The sequence below is a fragment of the Sus scrofa genome, chromosome 5 (assembly GCF_054392235.1).
Source record: "Sus scrofa isolate SSC_HxYL_T2T_F1_AM1 chromosome 5, Sscrofa_HxYL_maternal_Yorkshire_Landrace_v2.0, whole genome shotgun sequence".
NCBI classification, from domain to species: domain Eukaryota; kingdom Metazoa; phylum Chordata; class Mammalia; order Artiodactyla; family Suidae; genus Sus; species Sus scrofa.
The window spans coordinates 43,630,900-43,645,701 of record NC_139387.1 but is presented as its reverse complement, the minus strand read 5'-3'; the positions used below and the strand labels follow the sequence as shown (position 1 = coordinate 43,645,701).

Here is a 14,802-nt window from a genome sequence, read left to right as displayed (position 1 = left end):
TTAATGAATCCAAATTGATAAGCTATTAACTGAAGTCCGTATTTCGCCTCAGATTTCCTTAGTTTTTACCTAATATGCTTTTTCATTCTGGAATCCCATCAGGATAGCACATACCAGTTAGTTATCACATCTTTCTAAGGTCCTCTTGGAACTTATGATTTCTTAGACTTCCCTTGTTTTTGATGACCTTGACAGCTTTGAAGAGTGCTGGTTAAGTAATTTACCATGTCCCTTATTTCGGATTTGTCTGATTGTTTTTCTTATAGTTAGACTGACCTTATGGGCTTTTGGAAGGAGACCACAAAGATAAAATGCCATTTCATCACAATTATTAAGGAAAAGTACCTTCTATCTTTGTTAATCTGGCAAAGATAATGAAGTTTTCACTTTTAATTTCTAATACAGCAAATATCAATAGGTATAATCCACATAAACAACAGCCCTTTGGAGTCTTTGGTAATTTTGAGGAGTGAAAGAAATCTGGAGACCCCGAGGTTTGAGAACACCTTATTTAAACTTGCAGCAACTAGGAGTTCCTGTCGTGGCTCAGTGGTTAACGAATCCGACTAGGAACCATGAAGTTGCGGGTTTGATCCCTGGTCTCGCTCAGTAGGTTAAGGATCTGGTGTTGCCATGAGCTGAGGTGTGAGTAGCATACACGGCTCGGATCTGGCATTGCTGTGGCTCTGGCGTAGGCCAGTGGCAACAGCTCCGATTAGACCTCTAGCCTGGGAACCTCCACATGCCAAAGATGAGACCCTGGAAAAGACAAAAAAAAATAAAAAAATAAACTTGCAGCAACTAACACTTTAAAAGCAAATAACTGTTAGCTATATGATTAAAATCTTTACCAGCTGTGATAAGCCTTCAGTTTAAAAATCAGAAGTGGAACCTTTAACTTACTCTCAAGTAGGTAGTTTTTGTCATTTACCTGGTAGAAAGCTGTTTGTTTTGCTAAATTAGACTTGAAAAGGGAACATGGCTTTAAAGATTTATGTTTTTCTTTCAATATCCGTAAATATTGAAGTCATTCAGTTTTTAAAAGTATTGGATTGAAGATTTTTCATAAACATTATCATTTGCTGTTTCTCCTGAGTTTTAAGATATACAGTTGCTTTTTGTAAGCAGAATATAATTAAAGCCAAGGTACTCACTGCTCTGCAGTTAACTCAGTTAAAATCATGTGTGTTAAAAATCTTAAATTTCTGGAAATTCGCCTGTCGCACAGTGGATTAGGGATCTGGCGTCGTCACAACAGTGGTGCGGGCCTGGAAACTTCCACACGCCATGGGCAAGTCCAAAAAAAAAAAAAGCAAGAAAGAATCTTAAATTTATTTTTACTTAAAAAAAAAAAAAGATGAGAGTCCCACAAAACCTCAGAAAGACATTTGAATGATTAGAATTTTAGCATGTTAGAGATACATAAAGACAAAATTTGATTAAAAAGTCGAGAAAATCTCCACCTGTCCAACTATCTAGTGAGAATAGAGCAATGAAGAGATTTTTATCCAGACCTCACATCACCTTAGTAGGTTTCCATTAACTTACGACTGCTTCAGAAATCACCTTAAGTTTTATTTGTTTGTTTTTTGTCTTTTAAGGGCTGCACTGTGACAGATGGGAGTTCCCAGGCTAGGGGTCAAATCCGAGCTGTAGCCTCCGGCCTGCGCCACAGCCACAGCAATGCCAGATCGGAGCTGTGTCTGTGACCTGCACCATAGCTCACAGCAATGCTCAATCCTTAGCCCTCTGATCAAGGCCAAGGACTGAACCCATCCTGTCATGGATACTAATCGGGCTTGTTATTGCTGAGCCATTATGGTAACTCCCCAGAGGTCACCTTAAGTTAATACTGTGAAAACTGCAGGAATGGAGCTTTGAGAGAGGGAATGAGTTTACATATGTGTGTATGAATTTATGTTTATATGCTTGTATGTAAATGTACACACACACATGTACACACACACACAATTAAATTTTGGCCAAACATTTATTGAGTAAAGAAAACAAGCCTACCATCATTGAAAACATCTATACACATAGTACCTTGCCGGGTTTATGACTGACTGTACCATGTTTTGAACACATTTTAGGTCCCAGGGGCAATATTATTTGCTGCTTTAGGGGAATTAGTAGAAAATAAAGTTAGAGGAAATGAATAACAATTAACATTTGTTAAATTTCTGTCACGTGCCAAGAGCTGTTCCAAGTGCTTTGCAGATAAACTCATGTAATCTTCACATAATCCTATGAGATAATATTATTTATATCTCATTAGTAAATAGATGAGGACACAGAGAGATGAGAAAGTTGCTCAGAGTCACAGAGCTATTAAGTGGCAGAACTGGGATATAGTTTGGCTTCAGAGACTAAGCTTTGCATTTTCCTTTACTGCATCTCATCTATGATTTTTGAATCAGATTATACAGAGCCTCGAATACTATTTTTACAGTTTGGGAATTTTGTTTTTAAGGTAATGTCAAACTGTTAATTTTTTTTTTTTTTTTTTTTTTTTTGAGTGGAGAGACTGCTTGTTCAGAGTGTGTGGCTTAGGAAAATTATCTTGGCAGCATTATGGATATTGGAGGGAGGAGCAACCAAGCTTTAGTATTTTCTAGGGTGTTCTGAAAAATCCAAGTACTCAGACTGCACCCTTGTTCAATTGAATTAGAATCTGAGAGGGTGAGACACAGACATCAGTACTTTTTCCTAGCTGATTTCATTGTCCAGCTAAGGTTGAGAACCATAGAAATAGAAGCAATTAGCTCATGGAACAAGTTAGCATGCAGTTGTGTAGTCTAGGTAAAAGGCAGTTAAACCTGTGAAGTCATAGTAGCAGAGTAGACACTATGTCCTTTTTGGGATTTTGCTTTTTCCCATAGATTTATAAAGTTTGCGCTTTCCATATTTGGGTTACTTACTCTATTTGTGTGGAGAGAAAAAAACGTTATTTTTTGCAGACTTACTGTGTGCCTTCATCTGGGCTTGGTGTCTTATACTTTTTCATTTAATTCTCTACCTACTACTGTGAAGTAGTCATTACTCTGTTTTTAGACATGAAGAAACTGAGTCTCTAAAGAGGTTAGTAACCTTTCTAAGATCGCATATGCTAGTGAGTAGGCCATGCTAGGATTTAAATACAGAGACTCTAAGTCTGTTATTCTTGTCATTGAATGTAAGACTAATATTTTTATGTTATAAAATGATCTATATTACACCTAGCCTTTTAAGTATCTCTTTAAAGTTTTTATGTGCATTACCTAATATAATGTATACTTTGAAAAAATGTGTGATCCATGATCTATTTTATTTAACCCAAAGTTTTGTTCTCTTGTAACTAATTTTGACTTTTCTATCAGGGGTGAGTTTTTTGGCATTTTAGGCACCACATAGTGGCTGACACATGAAGAGCAGTTGCTAGCTGTGTTTTTATGTGTGGTAGATATTCTGAGTCACGGAGGTTGATGTTTTCATATTATTAGTAGTAGTCTTATCTGTGGCTTGATACAGAACAATGTAATATACTAATGAGTGATTTGTTAGAAATGGAATAGAACTTTAGAAGGAAAGAAGGTATTTGTTAAAGAGTTCTTACGTCTTAATTCAGATTCTGGTCATGATTTCAGGCAGGCTCATGTATCTGTGTAAAGAATTGGTCAATATGAAATTCCACGTAATATAAGCTTTTGTTTCAGACTGAAACTCGAAATTGTGTAAAGAAGTTATAAGATTAAACATCATAGACTGAAATACTAATGCACATGAGCTACCTCATATAACTGGTTAATATGATAGTGATAACATGGGTTTCTGTTGAGCTGTTATTTTATACCCTTTTCAGGTAACTATGGATGGTTAGGTCAGACATAGAGGAGAATGTTAATGAGGTCAAAGGCCACGGTAATAAGTTTTGTTCTTTTAACTTTTCTCTCTCTCTCTCTCTCTTTTTTTTTTTTTTTTTTTGTCTTTTTAGGGCTGCACCCTCTATGTATGTAGGTTTCCAAGGCTAGGGATTGAATCAAAGCTGCGGTTGCCACAACACCACAGCCACAACAACATGGGATCCAAGCCACGTCTACAACCTATACCACAGCTCACAGCAACACCAGATCCTTAACACTGAGCGAGACCAGGGATTGAACCTGTGTCCTCGAGGATATAAGTCAGATTTGTTTCTGCTGGGCCACAGTGGGAACTCCTCTTTCTTGTTTTATAATCACAGACCTCAACAGCATCCTCACGGGATGAGTGATATCAGTTGCAACTGACATCATACTGACTGATTTTGAACTTCCCTTAAATGTTAAGATCTTGTTGAAGGAGGTTGGTTTAATCCCATCAAGAGACCACTGATAGCAGAAGAAATATAATCCATTATCAAAAAACAGTGGTGAATTTGTATCAGCATTACTTATAAAGGAGCGAAATATTTAAGAAAAAGCATGCAGGAATTTCTAGTAATGGAATTTGAGCATATATGATGGTCAGAGACTAATAGTTGAAGAAAATACAAATATACTCTAAGTTACAGCTAAGAATGTTCTTAGGATTGAGGTAATTTTCTGTGTTGAATTGTTAGTTTAACAGAACTTTAGGACGCTAACATCTCATGAGCAAATGAAAAAACTATATTCAAGATTTTTGATGGAGTATGTTTAGAATTCAGATTTCATGATTTTAGTCCGTATTAGTTTTTTGTGAACCTATTTTAAGCATGCAGAATGTTAAATTTTGGAAAATACAAAGATGAGCAAGATGTGGTTTTTTTTTTGCCATAAGATATTTAACTAAATCATTTAATAAACAGAGGAACTCAATGAACTATATATAACAAATTATTTACTAGGTATTAGGACTATAATAACTAAGCCTTTTGTTTATTCATGCCCTTATTCATTCATTTAGCGTTTGAAAGTCTACGGTATTCAAGGTTTGTTCTAATTTTAAAAGAGATTATAGTGAACAGAATAAACAAAGTTTCTACACTAGTGGAGCTAACATTCCATTGGAGAAAGACAAAAATATACATAAATATATACCATGTTATGTGATGATTGTTGTGATGAAAGATAAAGCAGCATAAGGAGGATAGAACTAGAATAGGAGATATGTGTTGCTCTTTTCTATGAATATCATGGAAATATTCTGATGCAGTGACTATCGAACAGAGTCCTAAAGAAGCTTTCTAGGCAGAGATAAGAGTCAAGTGTAGAGTCCTCAATTCTGTTAGGCAGACTGTAGTGGTTAGACTGTAAATGTTGATGTTTGGAAGTAAGGTGGGTGAGGGGTCTTTCCACCTCCTCTCTCAGGGAGATGGTCTTTAGGAACACATGGAACTCTGTGGGCAGTTCTGCCTGATAGAAAGATGCAGTAACAATACAGATGGAGTGAGTCTCCCTTTGTTATGTCTACCTAGAATGTGGTATCCCCTTGTTATGCATGGGAGGTCAGGAATACCCTTACCAAGGACATGGTAATTTTTCTGGAATGATAAGAATGTACCAAGGGAGTGATTGAGAAGGCCCTAAGGGTTCAGGAGGGGTTACTGTGGGAAACTAATCTGGGGAGTTGCGGTGAATAGAGTCCATTTGAAAATCAAGTCAGTGGAATCACCTGGGGAAATTATGTTGCATGGGGACAAAAGAGATTCTAGAACACAGCCTAGGGAAATAATGGTCCTAAGGAGGAGAGAAGGAAAAGAGAAAGGAGAGAAAATAGCTTGGAAATTAAGGAAGGGGAGAGAGTTTTGAAAAGAGGAGTGGTCAGCGTGGCAAATGTTAGAGAGTGGTCAGTTACTTTGGGCTGGGAAGAAATAAAGTTGCACTGGACTTGAATTATCCAATAATTATTCTATTTGACAGCACTGTACTAAAACCATTTAATTTTAGGAAAAAGTTAAGTAACAACTTGATTCTATTTCTTTATGGTAGCAGCAGAGAAATATTATAACTAATGATGCATTATTAAAGAACTAGGGGAAGATAGATTTTGGGGAAGATAACTTCAGCTTGAATTTTGGTTGCAGAATTGGCAATTTGAGTTGAGCCTTCAAGTCAGAGAACTTTGGAGCTGTAGAACAGGGGAGCAAGAACAAAGCAGGGAGAATATTGCACATCGCTGTGAACAATCAATTTATTAGACAGATAATTTAACTTAAGTAAGTGAAATTATATAGTTTCAAGGCTGTCTCATAGGAGATCAGAACGTTTCTGTGGAATGAATAATTGGGTCAAATTATAGATTTAAATTTCAGGGTGTGGCACTTACTTTCTAACGGGTGGGTGCAGTGTTTTTTGGGTTTTTTTTTTTTTTGTCTTTTGTCTTTTTAGGGCTGCACCCATGGCATATGGGGGTTCCCAGGCTAGGGGTCCTATCAGAGCTACAGCTGCTGGCCTACACCACAGCCACAGCAACGCCAGATCCGAGCCACGTCTGCCAGATCATCACCCCACTGAGTGAGGCCAGGGATCGAACCCGAAACCCCCTGGTTCCTAATCGGATTCATTGCTGCTGTGCCACAATGGGAACTCAATCAAATGTTTTTAAGTGGTGGAGCAATGTGGCCTAAGTGATAGTGTAGGGAATTAACTTAAATTCTTAAATTGACCATTCCTTCTTGGTCCTTTCCTGGTCTTTGTCTTTTGTTATTCTGCCTTATGTTTATATATTGCTTTAACAAAAACCTGTGAAGTACACTCATGTAAACTAATATTAAACCTCAGAGTTGCCGTCGTGTCTCAGTGGTTAACAAATCCTACTAGGAATCATGAGGTTGCGGGTTCGATCCCTGGCCTTGCACAATGGGTTAAGGATCCGGCGTTGCTGTGAGCTGTGGTGTAGGTCACAGACACGGCTCAGATCCCGAGTTGCTGTGGCTGTGGCATAGGCCAGAAGCTACAGCTCCCATCTGACACCTAGCCTAGGAACCTCCATATGCCGCAGGTGCAGGCCCTAAAAAATGAAAACAAAAACAAACAAACAAAAAAAACAACCCATAATCAGATATGTCAGTCCTTTTCTCAGAACCATCCAGTGACTCCCCATCTCATTCAGAATAGAAAGTTCTGACCAGGTCCTGCAAAGTCCTACAGCTTTTTACTTCTTTGACTTCTTCTACTATCTCCTACTTACATTGTGTTTCAGCCCTCTGGCCTTTTTACTGTTCTGCACACACTCCAGACTTGCTCCCATCCCAGTCCTCTACGCTATACTTGATCCTCCCTCTCCTTGGAATATTCCCAACCTGTCTAAAATTTTAACTCCCTCTTCTGTAACTTTTTTTTTTTGTTGTCGTTTTGCCTTTTCTAGGGCCGCCTCCACAGCATATGGAGGTTCCCAGGCTAGGGGTCTAATTGGAGCTGTAGCCCCCGGCCTACACCACAGCCACAGCAGTCGCGTCTGTGACCTACACCACAGCTCGTCGAAACGTCGGATCCTTAACCCACTGAGCAAGGCCAGGGATCGAACCCGCAATGTCATGGTTCCTAGTCAGATTTGTTAACCACTGAGCCACGAAGGGAACTCCCCTCTTCTGTAACATTTTATGCCTTCATTTTCTGCTTATTTTTTCCTTAATGTTGATACTATATAATATCCAACAAATTTTTATTACATTGTTATCTTCCCCACTATAATATACAACCACAAGGGCAGGATTTTTGTCTGTTTTGTTCACTGCCATACCCCTTGGTACCTAAAATGATACCTGTCTAAGGTAGTAGGTACTCAGTGAATATTTGGATGGATAGATTGACGGATGGTAGATCAATGATAAGACTAGACAGTGTTTACTTTGATTAGTCTCCAAGGCCTCAGTCTAAAAAAAATACTGGATTAATCTAGTAGAATCAGATTTTTTTTTTTTTTTTTTTTTGCCTTTTCTAGGTCTGCTCCCCCAGCATATGGAGATTCCCAGGCTAGGGGTCCACTTGGAGCCGTAGCCACCAGCCTACGCCAGAGCCAGAGCAACGCGGGATCCGAGCCGCTTCTGCAACCTATACCACAGCTCACGGCAATGCCAGATCCTTGACCCACTGAGCAAGTCCAGGGATTGAACCCTCAACCTCATGGTTCCTACTCAGATTCGTTAACCACTGTGCCACAACGGGAACTCCTAGAATCAGATTCATATGACAGAAATATGTCTGGTATTTGAAGTGAAGGAGAGCTAAATAAGCGCTTGGTTCCTGCTAAGGGAGACCAAAACACTTGTCTATAGGTGACATTTAGTGTCATTTCGTACATTTTAAAAAGTTACCAGTCAAAAGTTAACAATCTTTTTCCTGTTTCTTTTCATTGATAGCAAATCAGTCATTTAAGAATTGGTTCTTGACATTTCTTAGACTAGTAGCTCTAGATCATATGCTTGATATTAGTGGTTCCTAAGAAAGTTTTCTCTGACTTAATAAAATGTATTGTTCTTCTAATCAGTATTCCTCTTTTTTGCCCTTTGAGAAATAAATTGTTCCATTTTGTCAAGGTCTTTGTAAAAGCTTTTTGCCCAATGCTTGGTGTAATATAAGCATTCAGTAAACTCCTTTCTTTTTGTAGAAGAAACAGACTAAATTTCTCTTTAATGATAAGGGCTTTTATGGCATGCAGAACTAATATTTAATAGTGCATGGCTGTTTTTAAACTACTCTAATTTAAAGAATGAGTACTTTTGACTGTCCTTTACATTTCTAAATAATTTTTACCACTCCTAACCCCTATCTTGAATTATACTTGAAAGTAATTTTTCACTTCAGTAATTTTCAAAACAAAATACTTGGGTGATTTTATTTTTCTCTTTCCACTTTCATTTTCCAGACTTAAAACAAACATTTGATAATGCCTAAGTCAAGATCTCTTTATGTGGGGAAAAAAATTCCTCATGAATTATGATTATTAGAATTGATATGCATGTGCTTTCTACTTATAAACTAATGCTATTTTCCTTGTCCTTTTGTTTCACTACTGCTTCAATCCTGATGCATTTTGCTTCTTCCTGGTTTGGATTGTATTTGTTTGCTGCTCAAATTACCCTGCATTAAAAGCTTCTTGGTGATAGCAAAGATGTCCTTGGGCCATCAAGTAAGTAGCTAAAGTTTGAATAGCATGTTTGGAGACGTGATAATATTTTGATATGTACTTATTTAAAGGCATGTAGTATTTACTTTTTGATTATTAAGTCTTCTACTTTTCTTTCCAGGCATTGAAATGTAAAGAATATAAATGATCATTCAGTACCCATCTGTTGTCAGTCTGAGTACCCATCTGAGATTGATAGTGTTTATATATTTACATCTTGATCATCTACAAATGGATTATTTACTTAGCCAATTATCTAATTCATAATTTAGAAATTCATGTTATAAATTATGAATTAATAATTCTTTGTTGTATTCTCTCTGTAGTCATCACAAAGCATAGATCAGACTATTTAGAGGTTGGACATGGTACAATCAATTAATTCCCATATGAAAATGAGAAATATTGCTTTATTTTGTCAGAATTTTTGCATAATATAATTGGTTATGAAGAAAATTTATTTATACTTTGGTGAGTTCATAAGTGAAACCTTTTTTTTTTCCCTTTTTGTCTTTTTAGGGCCGTACCTATGGCATATGGAGATTCCCAGGCTAGGGGTCAAATCAGAGCTGTAGCTGCTGGCCTACACCACAGTCACAGCAATGCCTGATCCGAGCCACATCTTCGACCTACACTACAGCTCATAGCAATGCCGGATCCTTAACCCACTGAGCAAGGCCAGGGATCAAACCTGCGTCCTCATGGATGCTAGTCAGATTCATTTCTGCTGAGCCACGACAGGAACTCCTAAAGATATGCCCTTTAAATTTATGTCCAGAAAAATGTTTTTGACCACTATGCTAGCTTCGGGGGTACATGATGAAAAAAAGCATGTGCTGTGCCCTTAAAGATCGTTAGAGTTTAGTAGGGAAGTTAGACCCATGAGTAGATCATTTCAAAGCTTTGTGACAGATGCAACTTTTATATTAAAAGTCATAGAATTACTGAGGTGAAATAAACTTCAGAGATCATTTAAGAAAGCATTAATTATATAGATGAAGAGCCTGAGGCTATAAATTTAAATATTCAAGGAATTAGATTTGGTTACCAGCTCAGTGTGTCATCTGCTTTTCAGAATTCAGAATGAAACTATCATTTACTGAATTCAAGTCTTAACCAACTAATTAATACTATTGCATCATAAGTCAGACAAAGATTTTAACTTTTGTTCAAGACCAATGTGTAAATTATATCAATTTAGGAAGTTTTAGTATTTATTCCTAAATAATTGTCTGACTTGCAAGTCAGTTCACTGCTTTGCAGCTGATTTTTTTCATTGGCTAAAGGACTAAGCAAGGTAATGGTAAAGTTTCTTCTAGTCGTAAAATACTTATGTCTAGATCAATTGCTGTTTGTCTTTAATAATGGTTATAATGTATTTGTAATTCTGTTTTCTAAAAAGAGAGGTAATTTAAAATAATATTTTGTTGAGTGTCTTTTCATATGTTTTTGGCCATCTATGTCTTCTTTGGAGAAACGTTTGTTTAGATCTTCTGTCCATTTTTTGACTATGTTTGTTTGTTTTAATTGAGCCGCAGGAGGTATTTGTCTATTTTGGAAATTAATCCCTTGTCTCTCTTCTTTTATAAAGATTTTCTCGCATTCTGTGGGTTTTCTTTTCATTTTATTTATGGTTTCCTTTGCTGTACAAAACCTTTTAAGTTTAATTAGGTCTCGTTTGTTTATTTTTTTTTTTATTTTCATTGCTTTAGGAGGGGGATCAAAGAAGATAGCTTTGATTTATGTCAAAGAGTGTTTGGCCTATGATTTTTTTCTAAGTTTTATAGTACCCGGTCATATATTATTTAGGTCTTTAATCCATTTTGAGTTTATTTTTGTGCGTGTGTTAGAGTGTTCTAATTTCATTCTTTTGTGTATAGCTGTCCAGCTTTCCCACCACCACTTTTTTTGGGTTTTTTTTGGCTCTTTAGAGCCGTGCTCACGGCATATGGAGGTTCCCAGGCTAGGGGTCAAATCGGAGCTACAGCTGCTGGCCTACACCACAGCCATAACTGCGAGGATCCGAGCCGTGTCTTCAACCTACACCACAGCTCACAGCAATGCCAGATCCTTAACCCACTGAGTGAGGCCAGGGATCAAACCTGCGTGCTCATGGACCATAGTCAGGCTTGTTAACTGCTGACCCACAACGGGAACTCATAAAATATAATTTTTATTATGCATCTAGCATTATTAGAAAAGGAAATTTTAAAAGTAGAAGAAGTATACAAATCCCAAAACATTTTTATGTTTTCTTGTTGCACCTAATTTGTGATACTAGTAGATATTTTTGGTGTATTTTTCTGTTACTTCAATTACTTCATATATTTAAGTATTGGTTCAGGTGAACTGATTGGCACTGCTGAACTTTACAAATAGAATTACATTTTCAGTATCAGTTGAAATGGTTCTCCTTGAGGAACTGGGTTTTATAAATGGAAGTCTTTAATTTCTACTTGGAAGAGAAGAGATTTATTGTGGTTATATATTTTAAACATATACAAATTAAAATATACAGTATACATTAGAGATGAGTTTATGTTGTACTCAGCCAACTATTAAAAGGCTGAGGCTGTATAATTACTTATTGGAGACCGTATGTCTTTTAGAGTGAAAAGCAATTTCATCTATTACTAAGTAATTAAGATCTGTATTATTAAATGAAAAAAATAATAATGATATCAACATGTTTAAACTAAAGTATTTGAGAAAAGGTATACCATCTGTAAGGGGATATCTGGAATTTACAGAGAAATTATTTATGGCTTTAACATAATTATTTAACTTCATCTTAGCTTTCACTTAAAGGCAAATACCAGACTTTGAAGCTTGTAAAATTCTTCAGATTTTGTATTGATAAATTGAATTCAGGAAGTAAAGAATGGAAGTTATAGAATCATACTCTCCTTAGAAGTTACAGCTGGTTTGTTAAGTATATTATTATGAACTATTCCAGTATGATTAGTTTTTATCATGCTTAACAGCAGTATGAATAGCAAACTAGGATGCATTGCTTCTCTTTGCTTTGCTTTACTTTTACTACAAAGTAGAACCAGAAGAGGGCACTGTAATGCTACCTTTAGAAGGTGAAACAATTGTTTTATCAGAAACTATTCTGCAATCATGCTGTGATACACTGGTTGAATTTCTATCCAAGCATTTGGCATGTATTTATTGTTAGTTTTATGCCAAAGGATAGAAATGAAAACAAAGTTACTGCCCTTCTTGAGCTTACATATGAATAGTCTGCAGTTGTGCAAAGGATATAGGATATCCAAATGATTTTATATTTTGCTAATTCTCTGTTGTCTGTATAGTTAATGTTTGTGAATGGGGTGAGTAAACAAATAGAAACATAGCCTTTCTGCTTTTTCCAAGGAAATACACTCTATATTGCTATTTCTACAAAACTTCTCACTTCTAGGTTATCAAGATCATAAACAATACGTCAATCAATAAAGAGTTAGAAAGGGATAAATAGAACTAAACTTATACTTCTCAGACTATTTCCTTTTATATATAATGAAGTTATTCAAGACTTAGATACTATGTCTTACTGATGTAATACTAAAGCATACTTTAATTCTATTAGCTGTTCTTAAAACGCCTTTAAACTAGCTTAAATGTACTAATACTACAAAAGAATATATGCAGCATATGTAAATTATAAAGCATAGTATTGAACCTTCCACTCAGTTTAAGAACTTGAATCTCAGAGATGCCTCATGACTATCTATGTGCTGATTTTCTCTTTGTCCCTTTGCCTTACACCACCCCTACCCGAGTGGTGATGAATAATTTGTATTTTTTGTTTATTATTCTTCCCTTTTTTTTTTTTTTTTGGTCTTTTGTCCTTTTAGGGCCACACCCGTGGCATATGGAGGTTCCCAGGCTAGGGGTCTAATCAGAGCTGTAGCCACCAGCCTATGCCAGAGCCACAGCAACACCAGATCCGAGCTGCATCTGCAACCTACAGCCACAGCTCACGGCAACCCCGGGTCCTTAATCCACTGAGCAAGGCCAGAGCTCGAACCCGCAACCTCATTGCGGGAACTCCCTATTCTTCGCTTTTTTAAAAATAGATTTTTTTTTTTTTGTTATTTTTAGGTTACATATACATCACTAAGTTTTGCTGAGTTTTTAATTTTATAAAAATGATATTAAGCTATATGTCAACTTCTAGGACTTGTTTTTTGTAGTTAACATTTCATTTTCCAAATTTCAGCCATGTTACTGGTATGGATATAGACTATCCCATTTTAGTACAATATACTATTCCATTATATACTTATACCACAATACATTAATCTATTTATTTTCAAATAATGATTATTTGTTTTGATTTTTTTTTTTTTTTTTTTTGCTATTATGAATAGTGGGAGCTTTTCAGTTTAGTGTAGTTTCATTTGTTTATTTTTGCTTTTATTGTCTTTACTTTTGGTGTCAAATCTAAAAATATCATTGCCAAGACTGATGTCAAGGAGCTTACTTCCAATATTCTTCTAGGAGTCTTGTGGTTTCTGGTCTTACTTGAGTCTTTAATCCATTTTGAGTTAATTTTTTTTGTAAGAATAAGATAATATAGTTTCATTATTTTGCATGTGGCTGTCTAGTTTTTTCCAATACTCTCTCTCTTTTATTCTCTTTGATGCATCCCCCATTTTTCTTTTACATTGCTGGTATTTTTCTAATTGGTTTATAGTTTTGTTTTTTTTTTAACATGTCCTGAGCACCAACTCTTTATTAATTATATGTGTTGAAGATATCTTCTCTTGCTTTTTATTAAAGAGACTATTATTTTCCCCATTGTATAGTGTTGTCTCCTTTGTCAATGTCTAAGTTTATTTCTGGGCTCTCTATTCTGGGCAGTTGATCTATGTGTCTCTTTTTATGCCAATACAACAGTGTTTTGATTACTGTAGCTTTGGGAACAAGGAGTGTGATGCTTCTAGCTTTTTTCTTTCTCAATATTGCTTTGGCTATTTAGGGTCTTTTGTGGTTCCACACAAATTTTTAGGATTTTTTTTTTTTTTTTTTTTTTTTTCGGCCACACTCACAGCATGTGGAAGTTCCCAGGCCAGGGATTGAACCTACACCACAGCAACAACCCAAGCTGCTGCAGTGAAAGTGCCAGCTCCCTAATCCACTGTGCCATAGGAGAACTCCAAGGATTTTGTTTTGTTTTGTTTTGTTTTGTTTTTGTTTAAAAAAAAAAAAAAGCTGCCTTTGGAATTTTGAGAAGGATTACATTGTCTGTAGATTGCTTTGGTAGTATGGACATTTTAACACTACTCTTCCAGTCCATGAGCATGGTATATCTTTCCATTTGTGTGTGTCTTCAGTTTCTTTCATCAGTGTCTTACAGTTTCCCATGTATAAGTGTTTTACTTCTTGTTTAGATTTATTCTTAGCATTTTATTCTCTTTAATGCATCCCCCATTTTTCTTTTACATTGCTGGTATTTTTCTAATTGGTTTATAGTTTTTTTTTTTAAACATGTCCTGAGCACCAACTCTTTATTAATTGTATGTGTTGAAGATATCTTCTCTTGCTTTTTTCAAAGTATTTATATCTTTAGATTCTAAATTAAATATATATATATATATATATATATATATATATATATATATATATAGTAGAATTGATCACTTCATTCTTTTTTTGGTTAGTGCCTTTGTTGTATCTTTTTAAAGGAGCCTATTTAGTACTCTATGATAGCCTATATAGGGAAAG

At 35.9% G+C, this 14,802-nt stretch overlaps 1 protein-coding gene across 8 annotated transcripts in view; it reads left to right on the top strand.

The window, feature by feature from the left end:
* The window catches only part of OSBPL8 (oxysterol binding protein like 8), a 176,312-nt gene that overhangs the window by 62,713 nt on the left and 98,797 nt on the right, over positions 1–14,802 (top strand). For 3 of the 8 annotated variants that reach the window (XM_021092052.2, XM_005655643.4, XM_085025096.1), the window contains one exon: positions 9,036–9,072. The exons of 4 other annotated variants lie outside the window; for them this stretch is intronic. In XM_021092052.2, the coding sequence (XP_020947711.1) occupies positions 9,036–9,072 (37 nt within the window). Of the gene's footprint in view, positions 1–3,973; positions 4,555–9,035; positions 9,073–14,802 lie in introns of all 8 variants that reach the window. One more of the 8 variants, XM_021092053.2, reaches the window with a different exon arrangement.